At 49.1% G+C, this 23,117-nt stretch overlaps 1 protein-coding gene across 4 annotated transcripts in view; it reads left to right on the plus strand.

Annotated features, from left to right (window-relative positions):
- WSCD1 (WSC domain containing 1) overlaps nt 1-21,546 on the plus strand; it is a 41,399-nt gene extending 19,853 nt beyond the window's left edge. For all 4 annotated transcript variants that reach the window (XM_016146162.2, XM_036222954.1, XM_016146144.2 and 1 more), the window contains exons 5-9: nt 1,849-1,970; nt 14,843-15,002; nt 16,039-16,203; nt 18,833-19,033; nt 20,404-21,546. In XM_016146162.2, the coding sequence (XP_016001648.2) occupies nt 1,849-1,970; nt 14,843-15,002; nt 16,039-16,203; nt 18,833-19,033; nt 20,404-20,756 (1,001 nt within the window). In that variant the 3' untranslated portion in view covers nt 20,757-21,546. The remainder of the gene's footprint in view (nt 1-1,848; nt 1,971-14,842; nt 15,003-16,038; nt 16,204-18,832; nt 19,034-20,403) is intronic.
- The last annotated feature ends 1,571 nt before the right edge of the window (nt 21,547-23,117 follow it).

The raw sequence follows: 23,117 nt of genomic DNA on the forward strand, positions 1-23,117 counted from the left end.
TAACAAAGAACACTTACAAGGAATAAGAGCCATTAACATGTTCCCTGGTTTGGGATCAGAGCTTGGAACAGAACAGTTTATCAATGGTTTCACCTTGGAGGTGTTCTTCTACTCTAAGTGGCCCTGGGGCTGTCACCTGCAGAACAAGGGAGAAAGGTGTGGATAGACTGTACTAGATGACAGCCTCTTCCGTGACAGTTGCTCATTGATGTCTAGAGGCAGCTGATGTTACCATCTCCAGCAGCTCTTGCATCGCTGACTTATTGGCTATGTATGCTGTGCCCTCACGTGCGCTGTTGTGTTCAGTTCATTCATCTACTCAGCACTTATTGGGCACCTGCTGTGTGTCAGGGTCAGGGCTTAGAATGGGGAGCACAGGAATGACCCAGATGCAGCCTCCCCGAGGAGCTCCCTGTGGCCATGGACTCACTAAGACACTGATAACTCCACTCACCCTGTGCCCTGCCTATGCTGCTCATCCTTCCTGCCACATGCCTCGAAGCCTTTCTCCCCACCACCCCAATGCAACTGGCTGAGGACCACAGCCCAGTCGATCTAGCTATTTTGTTCTTTTCAGGCCCAATCATGCCACAGGATCGGAAGGAGTTCTGTGAGCCCACCACAAGACATCACCCAGGCCCTTACACCAAAAGCCAGGGCAGGAAGGTGGTTGTAGGGGGTGCAGCCCCATAAGGGGCTGGCACATGGGTGCATGTTGCTCTTCAAAACAACTCTAGCTGATGGACATCACACAGGGGAGGGAACGGAGAGCCTCTGAGTCTGTAACACATCCAAGTTTCAAAGGCAGTGCCAAGACTTGACCCCAGGCTATTAGGACACTCAACCTAGACTGCTTTTCTAGCACTAAGATGCTTTTCTTCATCTTTGCCCAAATAGGTCCATGCCTTGATGTCCAGACCACTGGTGCTGTGTCGATTAGATGGGCTTCCAGACCCAGGGTTTAGTCCTGTTTTGCAGTTTTGCATGGAGAGAGCCCTCCCACCATGGCACTGGCTGGTGAGAGGGTTTCTGCTGCTGGCCCAAAGCTGTAGCAGGCAAAGAGAGCAGGAGAGGTGCTGAGCCCCAGGAGATCTGGTGTTCAAAGAAGCATGGGACGAGAACCAGGATGCCATTTAGAGAGACTCTGATGAGTCTGGAAGAAGTATGAACAATTGGTGCTAGAACATTCTAGAAGGTTTGTTCAGCACCAAGGGAAGCAACTAGGGAGCTGGACTTTTCCACCAGAAGGTCTGGAGAACAATGTGGCAGGAGGCTTCCTTTGTAACGCCGGCTTGAGTAGTAGTCTTAGAATGATGGGAGTTCAAGATCAGTGAGAAAGCAAAGCAGTGTTGTGATTCGATGGCACAGTGAGAGGGAACATGGCAGGGGTTCAGATTTCCAAATCTTTCCATACTTGTGTGGGGAGGAAATAGAGTTTTCCAGAATATCAGCCTCTAAGGTCACCTAGTGTAGAACCTGGCACGTAATGGATACACAATCTGGATTGTTGAAGGAAGGAAGGAATGATGGATAGGCGAGTGGACACCGTCCCCCAAGGAGCTGGTTGGAGAAGTGAGACCTAAATTCAATAGTTTCAGCCAAATGGCCCCTTATCAGTGACCCTGGGTGACCAAGGTTCTGGTGCATGGTTTCTCTCAGGAGCTTGGCTTCATCACACCCCATCCAGGGCAGTTTGCCCTCTCTGGTTTGAAATTTTCCCTTCCTGAGGATAGTTACACCTGTTTCAGGATCTGAAGCCACCAATTTCCCTTGTGACACACACCAATAACCATAGGAACCAACAACCACGGGCACCATTTCTTACCAGAAACTCATTTTTCCCCTTAGGGAGGACCGTCATGTACCGAGGGTGCTTCAGACTGCCGGAGAACATCACACACGCCTTCCCCGACTCCCTGATACAGGCGAATGTGACAGTGGAGACGTGCTCGGGATTTTGTTCCCAGAAAGTAAGGCCAATTATAATTCCACAACCCTGCTTTTTAACAATCCAACGTGTTTGGTGGTCTCAGAGAAGGGGCGGGTGCCCGTGCTAGACGGCAGATGCCCATCTGCTCTCAGAGCCTGGGCAGGAGGGTGGCAGGCAATGCAGCAGACATCACTGACGGAGCCTGCAGGGAGCCCGTTGCTAAGGCCAGTGATCCGAGGCTGGGTGGGGAGTTGTCAGCGAAGGTTGTAAAAGCTGAAAGGATCATGCTTTTCCCGATGTGGGCTCTTGGCACAAGTGTCAGATGTTAAATTGACTTGGTTTGGAAGCAAGAAGATGCTGGCTCGGGACTTGGGGAAAGCTGATGGATTTTTTTGTTATTTGTACTGACAGTGTTGGGCCGTGATCCTGACTTCAGGGGCCATAGTCACACTTGTACCTTTGGTTCAGCCTGGGCTGAGGATAAGAGTATGACTCTGTACAAAGGCTGGCCTGGGCAACAAAGGCCACTGTCCCTGGGGATGGAAATTTGGTTAAGCTTAGATGGGGTTTGCAAAAGGCAGGACAGAAAGGGGGCGGTGTAAAGAAAGGCTGGTGAGACCAGAAGGCTGTCCAAAAAGCATCGAGATCTGAGGCTGGAGTCCAGTGGTCTCCTGATGGGGCTGGATGCTGCGGCCCTAGCAGTGGCCCTCGATGGCGGTAGGCTGGGTTTGGGCCTGCTACTATGTGCTGTGGTTCAGGAGCTTTGATGGGACAATGATACCTGGCAGTGAGGAGGGAGAGAGGAGGGCCTTGGTGATGATGACAATAGTAGCTGTCAACAGTAGCTAACGTATATTGATTATTTATTTTTTATGTTGTGCTAGGTATTGTTCCAAGCCCTATACATGTGTTAACCCATTTAATCCTCATAACAACCTATGGGGTAGGTGCTATGAGTATCTGCATTTTGCAGGTGAGGAAACTGGGGCAGGGAGAGCTCGAGCATTGTGCCGGGGGTCACACAGCCAGGAAGAGGGGGAGCCAGGATTTGAACTCTGTGTAGCTCCATAGCCTGCTGGTGGTTTGAAGGGTGCAGGAGGTGGGCCTCAGGGAAGGCAGATGTGGCTGGACATAAAGAAGCATGCTCTCCATGGGTGCCCCGACCCTCTCTGGGAGCTGCCTTCCCTCTGCTTCCGTGTCCTGAGGCCTCTTGAGATGCTTTTCTTGGAGGTGGACGGAGACAAAACCTTTCATGTGTGCTTTCCTCTTGCACACGTGCAACCTCTGAAGTGGCTCTCTTGTGTGTTCAGTATTTCCGAAGCCACTGCCAAAGATGTCTTAGGCGTCAGGAAATCAGAGGCAGAGTGCAGCAAGCCAAGATCAGTTTGTTGATTTGCAGACATCTGGCCTGAGGGCTCCTTCTTCCCCTCTCCCCCTCGTGGGAGCAGAGCCCTGGGTAGAGGCAGGGCTCTTGTGCACACTAGGAAACAGCCACTTTCCAGGGCTGCCTTCACATCTGCAGCTCAGAAGAGGTCCCTGGGGAGCCCCTGCTGGAATCAGAGGATCTCAGCTGGGCCAGACCAGGCTGAAGGGAGGCCTGTCAACAACTGTGGACGTGTCCTCTAATGTGCTTGGTGCTGTGGTAGGGGCCTCTGCCCACCAATGGTCTGCTTTAATCCCCCAGCGCTCCCTGAGGGGAGATACTCTGACCTCTGCTTGCTATGGGAGCCCGTGCAGGTCCACACACTGGCGTGTGATGACTGGCTTTACAGCCCAGCCTTGATACTATACCCCTGTACTTTTCCTTCTGCTTTGTCCCTGTGACACTGATGTTGGGGGGAACAGGTGGGCGAGTTCTGTAAGGGAGAGACAGGAGAGACGAGAAGAAACAAGAGAACAAGACAGGAAATAGTATCACCGCTATTTGTATCACTTTAGTGTTTTAACTTATTTCCGATAGGTAATATGCTCATGTGGAACACAATAAAAAGACATCAAAGGGTGCAAAGGGGAGAGGCTTCCTCTCACCTTGGTCTCACCCACCTAGTATCTGTCCTTTTTTGGAGGCAACTGATGACCTGACTTCCTGCATCCACTTTCAGAGAGATTTCTATGAATATTCAAGCAGTTGTTCCTTTCAAAGTCATTATTCCTTTACAAACCCACGGGTGGTAATGAGCTACGCACACTACCTGGCACCATAGGGACTTTTTTTCTTTGACCATCTATCTTAGAGATCGCTCCAAATTGGCACAGAAAGAGCTTTTCCAATCTTTTATTCCATTATATGGATATCCTATCATTTATTTAACCACACCCCGGCTGTTACACATTTAGCTTGTTTCCAGTCTTTTGCTTTTATAAACAAGGCTGCAGAGGCTCTCCTTGTGGGTGGGTGGGTCATTTTGTTTCGGCAGATCTGTGAGATAAAATTCTTAGGAGATGTTGAGTCACAGGCTATGTGTCCTTGTCATGTTGGTAAACTTTGCTATAGGTCCTTGGACACAGTTATATTAATTTTACACCTACACTGGTGATGTGTGAGAGGAAATAAGGCACCCAGTGACTCTTCTTTTGGAGACAGTGACCTCAAAACAGCATCCTAGGTAGATGTCCTAGTATCTGGGAGCGCCTCCTCTTGGGCAGGCCACAGGGCCCAGAGAATTCTTCTGCATGGTTATAGACACGCAACTCAAAGTTTTAAAAGTCTTCAACTTCTGTTTTCAGCCTTTCTTCATATTTACTGGCACGTATCCGTGTTGCTGCAGTTTCATGTTGGAGCATGTGCCAAAGAGACCCGCCTGTAGGCTCTTTGTCTCTTATGCCATTTCACACACTAGCACCTTGTACATCTCCCCTCATGATGTGTTTCAAGGACAAGTAACATGCTCAGCTCTGGTTAGTGCTGCTGTGAATTGTTCAGGTCAGAACAAGGAGGAAAGGGCATCCAGCGTTCTCAGAAGTGGCCTTTGCTTTGCACTCAGGGCTTGTTTCTTTTCCCAGCTTCTTCTGTATTGTCGGATAGGGCTGGGAGGGTGGTTATTTCCTTGAATCCGATTGTTTAGGTGCTCAAAAATTTGCAGCTGTGAGGAACAGTCATCATTTCCGGCTTTAAAGTTGATGTTGAAAGCGGGATCTTGGCAGGACACATTAAGTGAGACGTGGCCAAATGTATATGCTGACACTTACGGGTTGGGGCAGGGGAAGATGGCAGCAGAGCCCAGAGGTAGGGAAGACCTGGTCACCACTCATGAGGTAGAGGTTCACCCATGTGGAGGGGCTAGGTCAGGAACCCATGTGACCCTGACGCAGTGCACAGTAAGGTCAGCATCTAATGGGGGTGAGGGAGGCTTGGAGGTGGGCATAGGGAGGAACTTGAAAAGGCTGGAGCCAGAGGATATGGGGCAGGATCCACAGGTGGACAGGGGGTGTGAGGAGTGCATCATGAGACTAGGCAGCTTCTCAGGAGGAGGGAGGTGGTAGAAAGCAGCCCAGCTTGCCCGGAGTGGAGCACTACATGGTGTGGTGTAAAAGGTAGGGTGGGGACAAATGGCAGTGGCCCTTGGATGCCTGCCTCAAAGTCCAGACATTTTTCAGTGGGTATGAGGGAACTGATGATGGTGTGGCAGGGAAGGGGTGGAATTCCTGATGACATGGCACCTCACAGCTGTAGGTTGAATCCTCTGGGGAGGGGGGCGGGTGGAGGTGTTCTCTGTGCATCCCTCTGGGAGGCAGCAGTCGTGAGGGTGACCCTCTGAGATGTCTTGGCAAAGCTGTGACAGACGTAGGCTTGTGACCTGGCTCTGAAGTTAGGGGTTCCAGGTAGGACAAGGACAATGCCCCAGATATTACTCACCCAAGGAAAACCACCATCTACCCAAGAGAATGAGCCTTTGTCTCCCAAACTGTCCACTCCTTCTCCATCATCTTGCCCTGTGGATGTTGGTGTAACTTGGGCTCAAGCCTTTTGGATGGTCCCCTGTCAGCCCTCCCCTCTGCAGTTTCCTGGCAGGGGCTTTGTGGGGGGACTTTGACTTCACTTTAGACCAGGATTTTGCAACTTTACAACTATTGACAATTCAGGTCAGGTCTCTATTTGTTTTAGAATTTGTTTGTGCTCTGTAGGGTATTTAGCAGCATCCCTAGCCTCTACCCACAACATGCCAACAGCACCTCCCCCTCAGTTAGGACAACTCAAACTATATCCAAACAAGGCCACATGTCCCCTGCAGTACAAAATTGTCCCCTCATCCCTAGTCGAGAACCACTGCCCTAGAGGGCCAGCTTGAATGTGTTAGCTCAGCAATGCCCAGGCATGGCCTATATTCTCCACGGGTCTGAATCCTGGTGAACAGTGATCTTTTCCAACTATGTGGTGAGGATGAAGAAGCAGGCCTGCCGTGACCAGGAACCGATTTGCAGGAATGGTTTTCTCTCTCCTCCCCTGAATGTTGAGGGTGGGCGGGAGAGGTGAATTCAGGGATGTCCGGCTATACTTTCCCATCTCAAGTGCCGAACTCTTCCTCTCTGGAAAAGTCAGTAGCACTGAGGCTGCAGTGCTGTCCTGGTGGCCGTTTCATCTCATCCTCATTTGGCTGAAAGTCAAGCTCAGATGTTCTATGATGTGGGAACGGTTATATTAAGCTGTAGCTGTACAGTGGACTATAATACAGCCATTGAAAATGTTTCAAAGACTTTTATGGTGCAAAATGCTCACAACAGAATGTTAAATGGGGCAGAGCTAAATCTGGGGGATGGGGCTAGGGCCTTAATTAGGGCTGGCTGGGGAGTGGGGCCAGAAGCAGCAGATGTGAGAGGTGTGGCTTGGAAACCAGGAGAGAGAGGGAGCCTTGCTTACAGTGCCCTAATTTAGAGCACCATCTGGAGTTTATTTGTAGCCCTAGATAAAAATCGCTATTGTTTTTTGCTAGTTAGTTGAAATGGATTTGGGGAGCTCCAAGAGTATAGTTTGACTGAAAAAGAACAATTTGGGGAATATCAGTATCTTAATGATCTGACTCTCCCAGCAAAAGGGACTTGACCAGTGTAATGTGTTTTTAAACACAGTAAAATGGTCTCGTCTAATTTTCTATGATCATATTGGAGATGGAAGGAAATCTGCTCTTCTCGGTACTGAAGATCCTATCACGTCTTTCATTTGGATAGAGGTGAGGGAGGGGGACAGGGAGCTTAGATACTTGCATTGCTACCAGTTCAAATCTGGGGTAATTAATTTTGAAGCCCGATGTTTGTGTGCGAGCAGGCAGACCATTTATGGGAGTGTGCATTCCCACAATAGGGCTGATGACTGAAATCTAACACTATCTGTAAATAGGTCACTAACGCGTGAAGCCTCACCAGCTATTATGCCTTGTGATCTGAGGTTTGTTCTGCCAGCCGCTACTGAAAAAGGAATTAGAGGGACAGGATGGAGGAGGGAGGGAGGTATTACCCTTCTTGCTCTCTTTTACCCTCTTTTGGGTGTATAAGTTCTTCATATAGAACAATAATCTTCTGGACATTTTCCCATTGAAATTTTTTCTGGGATTTTTTCTTTGTCCATAGAATAGAGGCACTAACCCAGCCACCTGTAAAATGGAAAGATGTGTGTTAAGGTGGAGCCTGCTTGTTCTCTGCTGGGCAGCCGCTCTGGCTAAATCCACCTGGATCCCGATAGACCCAGTTTCTCCTGGTAGACTTGCTGCCTCCGTGGGGCATGCAGTTGGGTCTGTAAGAGTCTGGATTTTATGAATTAATACTTGATGTTAAGAATTTTTACTTTTGTCAAAATGCTGTATAGTCATTCCAATAGGTGACTGATAGAGTGTGACTAGATTTCTTATAAAAATTCTGCAGTAAACCTGTCAGCGTTATACTGTGTATGTCTTTAAAGAATATTGATTGTTTTCCTTGAAGGGGATACACAGGTTTTATTTTAGAAAATTTCAGAAATTTTTGAAAATTTGGAAGTGCAAAAATGAAATTAAAACTCACCTGTAACTTTGCCACATAAGAGAAAACAATCACATTTTGCACACTTTTGGTCTTTTATTTTAGGTGTATATGTATCTGGGGCATCTGTTTTTAATAAATTTAATCTTTCTTTCCATTTGTTTCTTTTTTTCATTTAATGTGTCATGAACTTTTCTTTTGCCCTGCTAGGCCCTTCATGATTACAAGGCTTTATCCTCTACTGTTGATCATTTAGGCTGTTTTTTTGTTTGTTTGTTTTTCTTTGTTTGTTTTGCTATTATAAATAATGCTGCCATGCACAAACTTCCTTGTGCATAAAGCTTTGAGAATGTTCATGATTACTTCCTTGGGTTATATTATCAGATATGGAATTACTGGGACAAAAGGTATATCCATTTCCTATGTGCAATCTTAAGACTTCCGGTACATTTTGAAGAGAGAGTCACCTAGCTTCATCATTTTGAAGATGATGGGAAGGCAACTTCGGAGTCATACTGACGAGTGCATAGCCCTGTTCTGCCATTTTCTCAATTTGTGATCCTGGCCAAATCACGTAGCTTTGAGCTGTAGTGTCCTCATGTGCTGAATGATTAGCGGAGATGCTTCTCCACCAGACTACAAGGAGAACTCAGTGACTTTGTGGACATGAAAGAATTCTGTGATTTTGGTGTCTCTTGAGTAGCAAGTATTCCTGATGATGGTGATGATGACCATTATTATACAGCTTCCCTTAGTTTCTTCATTGTGCATGGGATGTTTGAGAAACTGCCTAAGATGAGGGGCTGGCCCTTTCCCAAGTTGGTAGAAATCCAGGCACCTTGGGATCCTGAGGGTTTGGCGGTTCTGAGCCACACAGTGTTTACTGGACTCTTCTTTCGATGTATGCTGGACTTTGACAGAGAGGGTGTTGTGTGAAGCATGGTTAGTGGGTCTGTTGTTTGGGGCTCAAGGTCTGCAGAGAGCCATTGCTAAAGGGCTTGCCATAGAGGCTCCTGGAGATGCTGACATTTGCCCCCAAACAATCTGGAGGTAGCACCTTTGAGGCTGCACATATACAAGGGGGCCGAGCCAGTTCTTCCCAAGGAGAAGCCTCTGCCCCCTCCCCATGCATTTAGCCTTCCCTGGACTTGAACTAACCAAGTTGCTACATGTCTCCTCTCTGACAGGCACCTCACGAGTATTTCATTCCATCCTTAAACCCCCCTTACAGATGTAGAAATCAAGACTCACTCCATCTTAACTTAATTTACACCTCCTGACTCCAAAGCCTAAGATCATTAAGTTATGCCGCTTTTACAGATGATGAACTGAGGCTCAGAGATGCTCAGTAGCTTGTCACTGCTGCATAGCCTAACACCAAGCCTTGATCTGGTTCCACCTCCCTGTAGCTGCTTCCCCAAACCACACAGCCCCCCACTCTGCAGTTGGACCCCAGTGGCATCAGGTCGAAGGAAACAAGCTCTCAGTCACAGTGTCAGCAGATGAGTTTTCATTTAACCTGACATTTGCCCAAAAGCCCCCCTCCCGCAGCCACCTTTGTGGGCATCTTCATTCCTTTTTGTGTCTTGAATGTCAGACCTGCCTCTGAAGTGAAGAGAACTGCCTTGGAGGCAGCAATTGTTCAAAACTAACTTTGCAGATGTCATCAAAAATCCATCGTGTTCATGTGTTTGCCTCCAAGGAGTTGAGTGTGGGGTGTGGCAAAGCCCTAGACTGGAGACCAGGAGGCTGGCTTCTGTTCCCACTTACTCTGAAGATCTGAGATCTTATGTTGCTCACTGCCTGCCTCTGAGCCTCAGTTTCCCCTTATGAAACCCGAAGTTTTGATCTCTGAAATTTCTGTAATTCTATGTAATCCTGGAAATCCCGAGAAAGGTGCTCAAGGAGGAGTGAAGATGGAGGAGATGAGACCCAGATGAGCGAGTTTGTTGAAGGGGTTTTTCTTGGGGCCTCACTCCTTGCCTGTTGGAATGTCCACTCCTTGGCCATAACCAAGCCTTTGCACCTGATCCCCCACTACCTAGAGGACCCAGCCCTGGATGTATCATGACCTGGCTCTAGGCTGGATACCTACTCTCACTGTGGGCCTGGCCCCAGCCCAGCCTGAGCCCCTCCTAGACACCCAGACTCAGGCTGGAGATGAAGTGTCAAAATTAGAATGTGTATCCACCCTACCCTTTGACACAGGCTGAGCCAGCTCCCTCCTTAACCCATTTGATTGAAACAGTTTCACATCTGTCCCTGCTTCTTTTTTTGCCTTGATTTATCTAATCATTTTCTCCTCTTTCTCTCTGCTCTCTCTCTCTCACTGAAGCTTGGGATAGGGGAGAGGGAGAGGGAAGTTGGCAGGGAAATAAGATTCATCAGTATTTAATTTTTATGAAAATCATGTCCGAGAAATCCCCAAAGGGCTGAAAAATGTTCTGTGTTTTCAGAATCCAGTGTTGTCGCTGACGCGGTTATATTGTAAATAAAACTACATTACTGTCTGCAGCTCTCCCGTTGCTCTGCAAACACTCAGAAACTTGACAGTTTAATCCATTCAAGGAAGCAAAAAGGTTCGGGTCGCTGGTGGGGGCAGCCCATCCCCAACCCTGGGATGTGGGAACAACGTGAGGCAGCAACATCAGCAGCACTGCTACAGCTGGGAGACAGAGCCAGCCACCACGAAGAGAGCCACCTTGTTGGTGAAATCTTCCCTGAACAGAATCCCAGGATAGCAGAGCCTCCTGGGATCCCTGAGGTTGGGGGAAGGCTTGCTTAGATGCAGCAGCTTGCTTTTCCTTCCTCCTGCCCAGAGTGAAAATGACCAACAGAAGGCTCATGCCCTAGGCCATTGCCAACAACTGTGGGGAGAGTTGGGATCTGGAAAGGATGTTTATTCATTCATTCAGCTCATTCATTGGTTCGTCCATCAAACATTCATTAAGCATCCACCATGTTCTAGAGAATGCAGCAAAGCTCACCAGACACACAGAAATCCCTGCTTACATTCTCGTGGATGGAAGCAGGCAATAAACAGGTCAGTTGGTAAAATAGATCGTATGCTGAATGGTGACAAGTTATATGGAGAAAAATGAAGCGGGAACCTTAGGTATTTACCCATGAGAAATGAAAATATTTATCGACTGAAACTCTCATACAAGAATGTTCATGGCAGCTTTATTAGTAATAGGTAAAAACCGGAAACAGCCCAGGTATCCATCAAGTGGATAAATCAATGAATCAGTATGTCTACGCATGAAATAATACTCCACAATAAAAAGGAACAATCTACTGACAGAGAAAACATGGGTGGATTTAACAAATATGTTTCTGAATGAAAGAAAGCAGACACACAAAAATAGGCACTGGATGATTATTTATAGGACAACTAGAACAGATAAAACAAATCTGTAGTGATAAAAATCAGAATAGTGGTTGCTTTGAGGGAGGGAGGGCTGACTGAGAAGGGATGGAGAAAACTCTGGTGTGAGGGAAATGCTGTGTGTCTTGATGTATATTCATCAAGCCTGAATGGTACACTGAGGGTCAGAACATTTTATCACAGTAAATTATACCTCAGTGAAACAAAGTTCGAAAGCACAGGGTGGTGCTGGGAGGGGTGCCGCAACTTAAAATGAGGTAGCCCGAGAAGGTTCCGCAGAAAAGGTGACTTGAGGAAGGTGCCGGAGAACGCCATGAGGGTGTCTGGGGGAAGAACGTTCCAGGCAGAGAGAACGGCAGGCACAAAGGCCCTGAGGTGGGTCTGTGACTGCGATGGCCGCGAGCTGATAAGGAAGGTAGTGTCTGAGGTTACTAGGGTTCTACAACAAAGTGCTACAGACTGCTGGGGGCTCAGACAACCGAAATTAATTTTCTTACAGTTCTGGAGATCCGAAGTCTGAGATCAAAGTGTTTGCAGGGTTGGTTTCTTCTAAGGCCTATCTCTGGCTTGCAAATGGCCACCTTCTCCCTGCGTCTTCACGTGGTCATCCCTTGGTCTGTGTGTGTTTGCATTCTGATCTTTTCTTCTAATTTTCTAATCTCTTCTAATAACAATATGAGTCAGATTAGATTGGGGCCCACACTAATGGCCCCATTTTAACTTAATTACCTCTTTAATTACTCTATTTCCAAATGCAATTACATTCCGAGGTATGGGGATTAGGACTTCAGCATACAAAATTTGGGGGACACAATTCAGCCCATGACAGCCTGTGTGAACAGAAGTGCTGGGGACACAGACAGGTGGCCGTGTACTCTCCCCCTTGACGCTGTGGGTGCCCAGGCTGCTTGTTTTCCACTGCTTGCTGTGATGAACGTATTGATCTGGGACAAGGTGAGATGAGGGTTTCGTGGGAACATATGGATGGCGATGGTAAAGGCTGGAGGTTGCAGATCCCGCGATGGCTTTTCACTAACTCACATGAGCAGCGTTTGCTTCCAGAAGCTAGCGGTGTTCTGATTGTGGGTCAGGACACAGATTTCCCTTTCTGTTGAGAAATGGCTTAGGGGCCCCGGATCGGGGGAGTCTAGCTGAACATACTGGTGAGGTAAATCATCCTTTGTCCACTTACTTCCTTGTCATTCTCCTCGGCTCTGCACCATGGCAGTGGCCCTGGCTGCTGGTGCTGGATCATCACTGTAGCTCACATTGAAGGCAGCTGTGGCAGGTAACAGGGGGAGGGCCCCATTGTGGCCACTGAGTCTTCAAAGCAATTCTTTTCTTTATGTGCCTGGTCAAGACTCAAGGACCACAAGTGTGACTGCAGAAGGGGCTTCTGACCTTTGTTTGATTCTGAGCTTTTGGGGGCCAGCCTTGGAGGGAGGGCCAAAGTGAGGAATTTTGGGGAACAAACTCTAGGTACTGGGAGTGTCAGGAGGGTGATCTGGGGCCCATCTCTAGTACAATTAAAGGTCTTAAGAGATAAGAACAGGGGAGCATCTACTATGTGCTAGGCACTGAGCTAGGTCCTTCTCATGCATTATCTTCCTTCATTCTCCCAGCCTCCATTCCCACCTCAAATCTCTCCCATGAAAGGCATGGGAATGGATGTCCTAGTGTCACTGCCCTTGTTGGGTCAGGGGAAGCTAGTGAGAGGCTGGAGAGAAATGTGATCCTCCGGCTCTTCCAGGCAGTCCAATTCATGGGATGTGTCCATTTTACAGATGGAGAAACTGAGGTTCCAAAAGGGGAAGTGACTTACCTATGGCTCCATAGAATAAGAGTTTTTCCAGTGCAAAAGGGAGCTCTGAGTTCTAGAAGCAGAGTGCAGCAAGATAGCGTGTATGTGTGTGTAGATGTATATAGCGTGTGAAGAGAGAGAGCATCCGCTCTCCTGTTCCCACATGGGAACTCAGCTCTGTGAACAAGGCCCAGGGCCCTGCTGAAAGTCCTGGCAGAGGCGAAGCTGTCCCGAAGCCTTGAAGAAGGATGAGGGAGGTGGGAGAAGCTTTCATGGGGGCTGCTGGACCTCTAGGAGAGAATCTAGCCTATGCAAGATTCTCTCTTGCATAGGCTCTACTTGGGGGGCAGCGTCCAGCACCCTCTCCTCCCCTTCTCCCCCCACCCCTGGCTCACCCTCGCCCTTCCTTGACTGGGACATCACCTCTATTGTGTTTTCTGAGATCCTATGCTTTGCCAAACCACGCTCAGAAAATGCTATTGATTTTCTTTTATTTATTTATTTATGAGATTTCACTGTGGGCAAAAAATAAAGAGGTTTATGCCGCACTTCCCTTGGCAGTGAGAAGTTTTCTCCACCCACAGCCTCCCTCCCACACACACACTCATAGACTCCTCTCCTCTTGCCACACTCTAGGAGACTCACATCTCCTGTCTGCAAGATACAGGGAGGGGCAGAGATGAAATAGGGTTGTGCGTTCTATCTAGTGCCTGGTGCATAGTAGGTATGCAAAAAATATCTGCTGGAGAGATGGGCAAAGGAATTTTTGAGCAAGCCTGGCTGATGCCCTGAGCATCAGGAGGCTGGGGCAGCTGCTCACGTCATGCAGGGTCCAGCACTGAGCAGTTAAGACCCCGATCTAGTCTTTATACCAAATGTGCAAACTGGATTTTATTACCTTTGTTCAATGGTGAAATTCAGAGGAGTTCAGTACCTTGCCCAAGGTTATACAGCCCATGAACTCGAATTCACATCTACACCTTCCAAATACCAGCACCCCAGCTTTTTTTACCATGTGGTGCAGGGGGAACAAGAAACTTTGTAATAGACCACCAGGAACGGGCTTGGCTGAACCCTGGCAGGGCCTGTCTGTTCTTAGGAAGCCCCCATTGGACTGAGTACTTTGGTGAATCATCATAGTCTGCTCTTGTCCACTCCTGCCATCTCGTAGAGATGGCTGCGTGGGAATCTATCCTTGGTCCTGAACCTTACCCTGCAGTAAATTTTTGGCGTAAGAGTTGGGTTGGGTCTCTTTCCAGGGAAGGCCATCAGGAATTCAAGACATCACTCGAGGCTCACAGTCTGTTGGTTGTAGGGGTGACATGTTGAGCCCCAAGCTGCCCTATGTGGCTTTATCTGCCCCATTCTGACACATGCACACATTCGCTCATGGGGATCCCCCTGCCTGTAGTGCCCGATCCAACCCTGGCACTCCTGACAACCTCCTAGACATCTCAAAAGTTCAGTTCCAGTCTTTGCCCGCTGCCTTCCACCCTTCTCACCCCTCTGCAATAGCCCTGCTCTCACTGTGCTGTGACTGTTGACTTGTCACCAGCCAGCTGTGAGCTACTAGAGGGCAGAAGTCATGTCTCATTGAGCTTTGTCTCCCTGGGCTTGGGCACAAGGTCCAACACTGGAAGGATGGACAGACATCCATTATGATCTCTTACAACTGGCAGTACAGCCATGTGTTCATCCGGGCAACTGAGCTCTAAGGGGTGTGGCCCTTGCATTCACCCAAGATTCTTCCCTTCCTCTCCTTGTCTGGTAGGAGTTTCCCTTGGCCATCCTCAGGGGCTGGGAGTGCTACTGTGCTTACCCCACCCCCCAATTCAACCTGCGGGATGCTGTGGATAGCTCACTGTGTGGCCAGGAGCCTGAGGCACAAAGGCTGATGGAGTACTGCAAGGTCTACCAGACGCCCATGCAAGGTGAGCCCTTGCCCCAGAAGCAGATGAAGTGTGCAGGGCCATCCTCCCTGTGCCTGCTGTTGGTTGTGGCATTTGGTCCGGGGGTATTGGAGATGCCAACCATGGCTGAGTGTACAGTCCCAGATGAAGAGGGCATCTGCGTAAAAGCCCTGGCAACTTGGTGGGTGATCTCATCTTGGGAGAATGAGAAGAAGGAGGCTTCTGCCATCCTTGTTGGTTTGACACAGGATACAAGGCTCGGATTGAAGGAGCACCTGACCTTTATCTGAGTCTCCCTGGGGCTGAATGTGGTTTGAAGAAGAAAGGAAGAGCAGAGAAGCATAGCCCAGGTTGATAATAACAGCAAAGTAGTGGTGTGTGTGGCATGGGAGCTCAGTGGTCTAGAGTCCTCCAAGGTCTTAGAGGCCTCCCAGAGCCAGCCTATGACCTAGCGATTTCTGCAGTAACCCCAGGCTCAAGCATCTTTTCTGCATGAGCATTTGGTCTGCCCCAGCTGACCTTAGGAGCTGATGGAGGGACTATGCCACCACCATGGAGCATGTGCTGTGACCCAGCACTGCCCAAGAGCTTTGGGGCTTTCACTTGATGATGTCATGTGCTCCTTGCAGCCCTGGGTGGAAGGAGAGGAGGCACAGAGAGGTTACTTGCCTGAAATTAGTCCAGCCCTGGTTTGTTGTTGGCTATACCTGGGTATGTAGCATTGGTCATCCTAGCCATGACTCCTAGCCACCTCCCCCACAAAATCTGAAGTTATCTGTATTGGGCTGGGAGCCAATGTATGGCTGTGGCCATGGAGACAAAGCTGAGGCTGAGGGTTCCTTGGGTGCTGAATTGCACCCCAATCTTGCCCAGGCCTTTGAAGGTCTTGCCATTGGAGCTTTCTCTGGCCAGCCACAGAGCTGTCCTCTTTGGGCTTCAGTTTGCCCTTCTACTGAGTGAGAGTCTTGAATCAGCAGTTCCTGGCTAGGGGAATCCAGAGGTGAGTCTGTGAGTTGCAATGTGGGGAGTGACCTTAAGATGACTTCTGGACTTTCAGACACTCGGTGCACAGACAGGAGGTTCCTACCCACCAAATCCAAAGTGTTCGTGGCTTTGTCAAGCTTCCCTGGAGCTGGGAACACCTGGGCACGGCACCTCATTGAGCATGCTACTGGCTTCTACACTGGGAGCTACTACTTTGACGGAACTCTGTACAACAAAGGTAAGTGAAGGCTGCAGGGAGGGGCAAAAGGCAGCTCCCAGGCCCAGACTGTCCACTCGGAGCACTGGAGCCGTGCTTCTCCCACTTGAGTGTGCATCGGAATCTCCTGGCAGGCTGGTTAAACAGATTTCTTGGCCGGGCACCCGGAGTGTGGTTCGGCTGATCTGAGGTGGGAGCCTAGGAATTGCCATTTCTAACAAGCTCCCAGGGTATGCTCATGCAGCTGGCCCTAGGACCACACTTGGAGTAAAAATTCATATCTGTTCTGGATTCAAAGGGAAAGTCTAGTAACTTGAATTTTCTCTCTGGAAACATTTCTCAAATTTTCCTTAATTTTCAGAACTCTCAGTAGTTAGGTGAGAATGACTTCATCTGCTCATTCTTTTTTTTTTTCTTTTTTTTAAGGCAAGGTGTAGCTTATCTAGGTTCCATTGTAAAAAAAAAAATAGGCCAAAACATATTCAAGGGTTTTATGATTTTTAATCTTGCCCTTGTAGAAATAAGATGCCTTATTATGCCAAGTAAATGAACTTAAATGGCTCAAGTCTGTGTGTTGTTTAAGAACTAAGAATCTCAGATAAGTCAAGCGGAATCTAAATTTGGTGAAGTATATTTCTCTTCTGGCAAGCGTTACAATTTCCCTGCGTTTCTTAACGAGAGTTTGGTTAAGGAAAAGAAGATACTATCAGTAACATCCTAGAGAAAATGGAAACTTCCTGAGCTTGGCAGTTGGTTCTGGAATCACCTATAGCAATCTTGGTCTGGTTTGGAGAAAGCTAAGATTGTCTATATAACCTAGCCCTATTGTCCTTTTGAGTCTTGAATGTTATGGGCACCTAAACGTGAAGTGGCCAGATGGTCCTGCCCACTCTAGCCTAGTCCCCTGGGAACCACCCACTGTCCACAGGCTGCAGTTACCCATCTTGTTCATCCAGAAGGCCTACCTTATTCACACAGCTGGATGTTTTGGTCCACAGATCTCTAAGTGGCCCAATGGCTCAAATAGTTGCATATGAGTTGTGGCAACACTGCCTCAAAATGTATCTTTGAGCCTTACAGGTCAAAGGTCAGCTAATGGCCTTAGAGTACTTAACAGAGCAATGACACACACAGATGTGAAATTTTCAAGGCAGCTCCAGGGCTAAAATACCAAACCTGCCCTGGGTGATCGTGTCTTGAATTATAAGGAAAGTGGCCACTGTCAAAATAGGCTGAGGAAGTATGAAAGGCACCCTGAGTCTCAGATGTCAAAGACCAGATCTCACGTTTACTCAACCCCTGGTTTGAATGCTTCTTTCTTGGAAACTCCAGTTATTTGACAGAATGAATCAAAGCAAAGACTTTTGCTTTAGCCATGGCAGAGATGAGTTTGAAACATACTGAGTTTCAGTAGATGAACCCAGATGTCCAGCTTCAAAGGAGACTTGCAAATTTCCAGGCATTTGTAGGCAGACAAATGCTTCCAGCCATTCATGAAATGGGGGAAGGCACTTATTTATTTTTCTAAGAACCTAAAATAAGGTCATGTACATTTATGGAGCATGTCCCCAGAGCTAGTTGGTATGGGCTATGTTGAGATGTGGCCAGAAGACTAGATTCAGGGGATATCTTTCCAGGAACCCTTCTGTGACATCCCACTATACCTTCTAACCAGTTCCCCCTACATTTTATTTCCATAAGCCCTATGCTCTGTAATATACTTGGGCTACTTCCCTATTAGACTGTAAGCTTAAAGATAGGGTCTGAGTCTTCATCCTTGACATAAAGTTCAACACAGAATGAGTACACAATAATCATTGTTGATATATATGTGACTCTGTGTGTAGATGGATAGAGTCTTGACTTCTCTGTTATAAGTAATGCAGTCTCTAGTGCCCAGTAATGGCCCAAGGGGCCCAGGAGGAAGGCTGGTCCCCAGCTCAGAAAGGTTGGTCAGTGGGAATAGGGCTCTGTTTATAGAAATTGGGCCCTGTGTTCTGCAGGGCTGGGCTCAAACACTGTGGATGAGGCCTTGGCCCAAACCCACTCTAGGGGCCCAGGTGGAGGCTCTCCGTTGATGCAAGGATGTCCTGTTATAGGACCATGGCATAAGGTCAGAGGGAGGGACAACAGCCACTTACAGCTCTTGATCCTGTGGAGAAGTGGGTGGAAGCCAGGGACATACAGGGACACAGAGGGCCATGTAGAGAGAGCCCTGGCTCTGTTGTTGTGGCACTGTGTGATCTGGAGTAAGTCACATATCCACTCTGAGCCTCAGTCTCTTCATCTAGCTATACCTGTAGCTATAGTTGACTCATAGGGTTATTTTCAATATTTGTGTGACATTGCCAAGAAAATGCCCAAACATATGCATCTGCAATTCCTAGAGATGGGCCATGGTCAGGACCTCTGCCTCCTTCCTCCTTGGGGTCTTCGGGAGGTACATTATCTCCTTTCTCTTGGACAGGGTCAATTCTGGAGAAGCCACCCTGTCAATCATCCATAGGCTCTTCCAGTGCTCTCTGTTGTGCCACCCACAGGCCTCTCTTAGGCCCCTATTGAAAGCTTTCTTTCAGGCATGCAGGTTAGCATTCCATCTATCTATTGCCATGCCTTCCTCCATAGCAGCCCTCTCCTTTCTCCCGGGCAGGGTTTAAGGGTGAGAAGGACCACTGGCGGAGCCGGCGCACCATCTGTGTGAAGACACATGAGAGCGGCAAGAGGGAGATTGAAATGTTTGACTCTGCCATCCTGCTGATCCGGAACCCTTACAGGTCTCTGGTAGCTGAATTCAACAGGAAGTGCGCTGGGCACCTGGGCTATGCAGCTGACCGAAACTGGAAGAGCAAAGGTACAGAAGGGACCAGTGGGCTGGGGGCTCTTTGCAACTCTATTCGTGGAGTCAGTCTGCTGACACACACTTACCGAGGTCCTACTGTGTCCTGAGAAAGGGGTCACAGTCTCTGCCCTCAAGGCATGCACAGTCTGCCCTTTGGGCAATGAGTTATAGAGAGACAAGTCAGGGTAGTGAGCGATATAAAATTAAACCATCAGAAATAAAACCGTGCCTAGCAGAGCAGGCGGCATGATGAGATGGGGGCTATAGGCCAGACAGGTTGTGTTCCTGTGCCTGCATGACTCTGGATCAGCTGATGCTGACCCATGTCCTCTCCTTTCCCCTTTACTCTCCACCTAGACCACCTCCCCCCGCTCCAGCCACCCTTGTACCCCTTGCTGACTCCCCTTTACCAACCCAGTGACCCCAGGAAAGCTGCATACCTTGTCTTCTAAGCTTCAGTTTTCTCATCTGAAAAACAAGGTGGTCCCTACCTCATGGGGTTGTGGCAAAGATCAGGTAAAGCAAATGCTTCCCAAAGCATTTGCGGTGTGTTAATAGCCCAGTTATGGAAACTATTTTTGTTGGGGTGATTCTTGACATTTGCATGCTCTCCCTTCACCCCACAAAACTCTAATTTCTTAATTTGCTGGGAAAGAAATCTTAAGGAGTAGGTCATTTGCAGAAGCTTGAAGCTGCCCCCTATACATGGCTTCATTGACATAGCTATGCCACAGGTTAAAGTGGCATCACACCCACCAGACACAGTGAGCATCAATCAGGCACCACACTCATTTGGCTTTACAGTAGGGGCTGGGACAGGAAGTCAGGCCTGCACAGCATCTTCCTCTTACCAGGAAACCCAGCATCTGCCCCCACTTTGCTGCTCAGCTCCCATCACCCACATTAGATGTGCATAGTTGCCAGAGACAAGATCAAAGTGAATGAAGGTCATCTTGACAGAGATGCCCTGCTTCAGTTTCCCACCTGTATTTAATATCACTGTATCATGCAGTGAGGCCCAGTTCCAACCCAGCTCTCTCTCGCTAAGGTCAAGGAATGCATAGCACATGAGAGAAAGAACCAGTTCTTGGTGCATGCAGTCTACATTTGTCTTTACCTGGTCTGTTTGCAAGGTAACTGCTTGGGGCAGGCACATTCAAGGTCACACCTCTCTGGCCAGCATAGGACTCTTCAGAGCCCAGCCTGATATTAACCCTTATCCACACTAGATCACCAAAAGGGTCTTTCTGCACAGGGTATTTTGGCAAGTTGGCCTTGGGCAGTAGGTGATAGAAAATCCTGGCTGCTTCTCTGGGCACCCAGAAGGGCCAGCATCCTTGCCAGGCAGAGCCCTAATGTGGCACTCCTCCTCTCCTCCACAGAGTGGCCGGACTTCGTCAATAGCTACTCCTCGTGGTGGTCCTCACATGTCCTGGACTGGCTTAAGTATGGCAAGCGGCTGCTGGTTGTGCATTATGAGGAGCTACGACACAGCCTGGTGCCCACATTGCGGGAGATGGTAGCCTTCCTCAACGTGTCAGTGAGTGAGGAGAGGCTGCTCTGCGTGGAGAACAACAAGGAAGGCAGCTTCCGGCGGCATGGTGGGCACCCTCATGACCCCGAGCCCTTCACCCCGGAGATGAAGGACTTGATCAATGGCTACATCCGGACAGTGGACCAGGCCCTGCGTGACCACAACTGGGCTGGGCTACCCAGGGAGTATGTGCCCAGATGATAGGCCCAGCTGCTCTGCCCACCCCGCTGAGAGCCAGCCACCCCCAGGGTAGCACCCACACAGATGCACGAGTGGCAGCCTCACTGGGACACAAAGCTTCCTGTGCTGCCAGCAAGAAGGCTCACCTGGGTGCTACCTCCCTCACATGCAGGGAGAATGGACATAAGCCCTTAGCCCACCCAGGCAGACCTGATATCACAGTACAGACCCAAATGGACACACACTCCTAGCTAGACATGCTTAGACGTGCTACTCTGCTCTCATGGTGCCTGTTTGACACAGCCAAGCCACCATGCAGGGTGTGCCAGCCACTCCTAGACTTGAAGACGCAGTTACACACAGATACCAGGTTATACATTCCCAGAGGCTGTCGGTCTGTCTTCCTCTCTCACACACATACACCCATGTATATCAGGGCTCTTGGAGGGCCCGGGTTTCCTGTTTACAGCGGCAGGCATGGATTTGCTGGCCAGAGTCCTTGACTGTGGGATGCTGAGCTGGGCGGCCATTCATGCTCTGAGCCGCAAGGACCTGGGTGTGGAGGTGGGTTCGTGGACTGTTACTGCTGGGCCATGGGGCCCTGAATGCGTGTCTGACGTCCCATAAATATGTGTGATATGACAACTGGCACCACGAACTCTGCAGCCCTGCCTCCCCCTTCTCTGCAGATGGGCTGGCCACAGTGTGGGCAGAGTGGAGTGCCCCTAAATCACACACCAACCTCAGGATCCACCGAAAGTTCTGTGTACCCCATGACACCCCTTTCAACATGAGTGATCCTTGGAGTACAGCCTCCTTGCCTGGTTTCTTTCTCCAACTGTCCCCGAGAAAGCTGAGCATTCATGCTAAGCCTCAGAAACAAAGCATGAGGGTGAGGGGACAGTGGGGTAGCAAGGGAGCTGGGGGGGATTTGGGGTAGGCATGGGGAAACCCAGGAGGGATGGATCTTGGGGATCACCATGACTGGTTGTCCCACTCATCTTCACAGTCCCCTGCTCTCCTTTGGGTCCCACCCCTGGATCATGAGGAAGTGGGGATGGTCGGCCCATCAGTAATGACCCTTGACCTTTGGGGAGAGAGGCCATGGCTGCAGCTTCTCCCTGATCTCAGGTGGCTATGGTGGAGCCCTCTCTGTCCCTCTGTCATTCACTCCACCACTTCCTGTCACCAGGCCTCTTTGCCATACCCTCTGTTGCTATTTCTGCTAGGCTGTCTTTTCTACTTGTTCACTCATTTCCTTAAAAAATGAAGGGCACTCACAGATGCTGATACCTGCTATGTGCTGACCTCCAGTAGAAAGAGAAGACCTATATGAAAAGCACTTTTTCCCCACCTAAAGCTCACAGTCCAGTGAGACTGGGGGAGGGGTTGTCACAAATAGGAGTGAGAACCCCAGAAGGAGGAGTGTGGGTGCTATGCAGGCTCAAGCGGTCAGTGCGTGTACCTACAGTCTTCAGGGGATGCACCACGGAGGCTTCGGCCTTGTCTTGAGGACTCTGTATGAATTATCCTAGCAAGGCAGAGGGGAAGGATAAGTAAGCCAAAGAGAACAGAGGTGCAAAGGCTCAGAGGCTTGGAAAACCCTGGGGTGTTTTTGTAAAACAGGTGAGTGGGGTTGGAGCGTGTGCGTCTCTCTGAGTCTGTGCAGCAGGAAGAAGGGAATGGATGAGTGAGGATAAAGGTGGGGACACAGAAAAGGACTCTGTTTTTATAGCCACATAGTGTTCAGCCTAGGAGGGACAGAGATGGTGATACTAATTACCTTTCTGGGTCACCCTTTGCTACATGTCACGTGGGGACCAGGGGGCTCAGGTCTGCAGGTGGAAATGGACCAGGGAGCGTGGCACAGGGCACCCAAGACACAGAGAAGGTTGTGGAGAGCTCAGTTGCACACTGTGCTATGTAATGGGGAAGAAGGTGGGTGGGTTTGAACTCGGGAAGCCCCTGAGCCCCTCTATAGCTTGTCCAGGCCTGGGATAACCCCAGCTTGGCTCCTTTGTCTGACTTACCGTCAGCCTGAGCCAAGCTGCATCACAAGGAGAAAAGGTAAGAGGTTTGGGAAAGCTGGGCATGGGGATGCCCTGACCTCTGCTCTAGCCGGCAATGGGAAGCTGAGAGATACCCCCAGTGAGGACAGGCTGGAATAGGGGTGCCAGCGGGGCTGCCTTTCCACAGAGGGAACCCTCCTCAGTTTTCAGTTTTGCCAATGAGTAGGCTTGAGTATATGTGTTCCTAGTGGCCTTCAAGTCCTTCCTGATGTCCCTCCAAATTCACACTGATGCCGAGGCTGTTCTAGACCCTTCCCCAGCATCACCTATCTCAACTCAAATCTGGAAACAGCAGGATTTTTAGAAACATTTA

The sequence above is a fragment of the Rousettus aegyptiacus genome, unplaced genomic scaffold (genome assembly GCF_014176215.1).
Source record: "Rousettus aegyptiacus isolate mRouAeg1 unplaced genomic scaffold, mRouAeg1.p scaffold_m13_p_6, whole genome shotgun sequence".
Classification (NCBI taxonomy): Eukaryota; Metazoa; Chordata; class Mammalia; order Chiroptera; family Pteropodidae; genus Rousettus; species Rousettus aegyptiacus.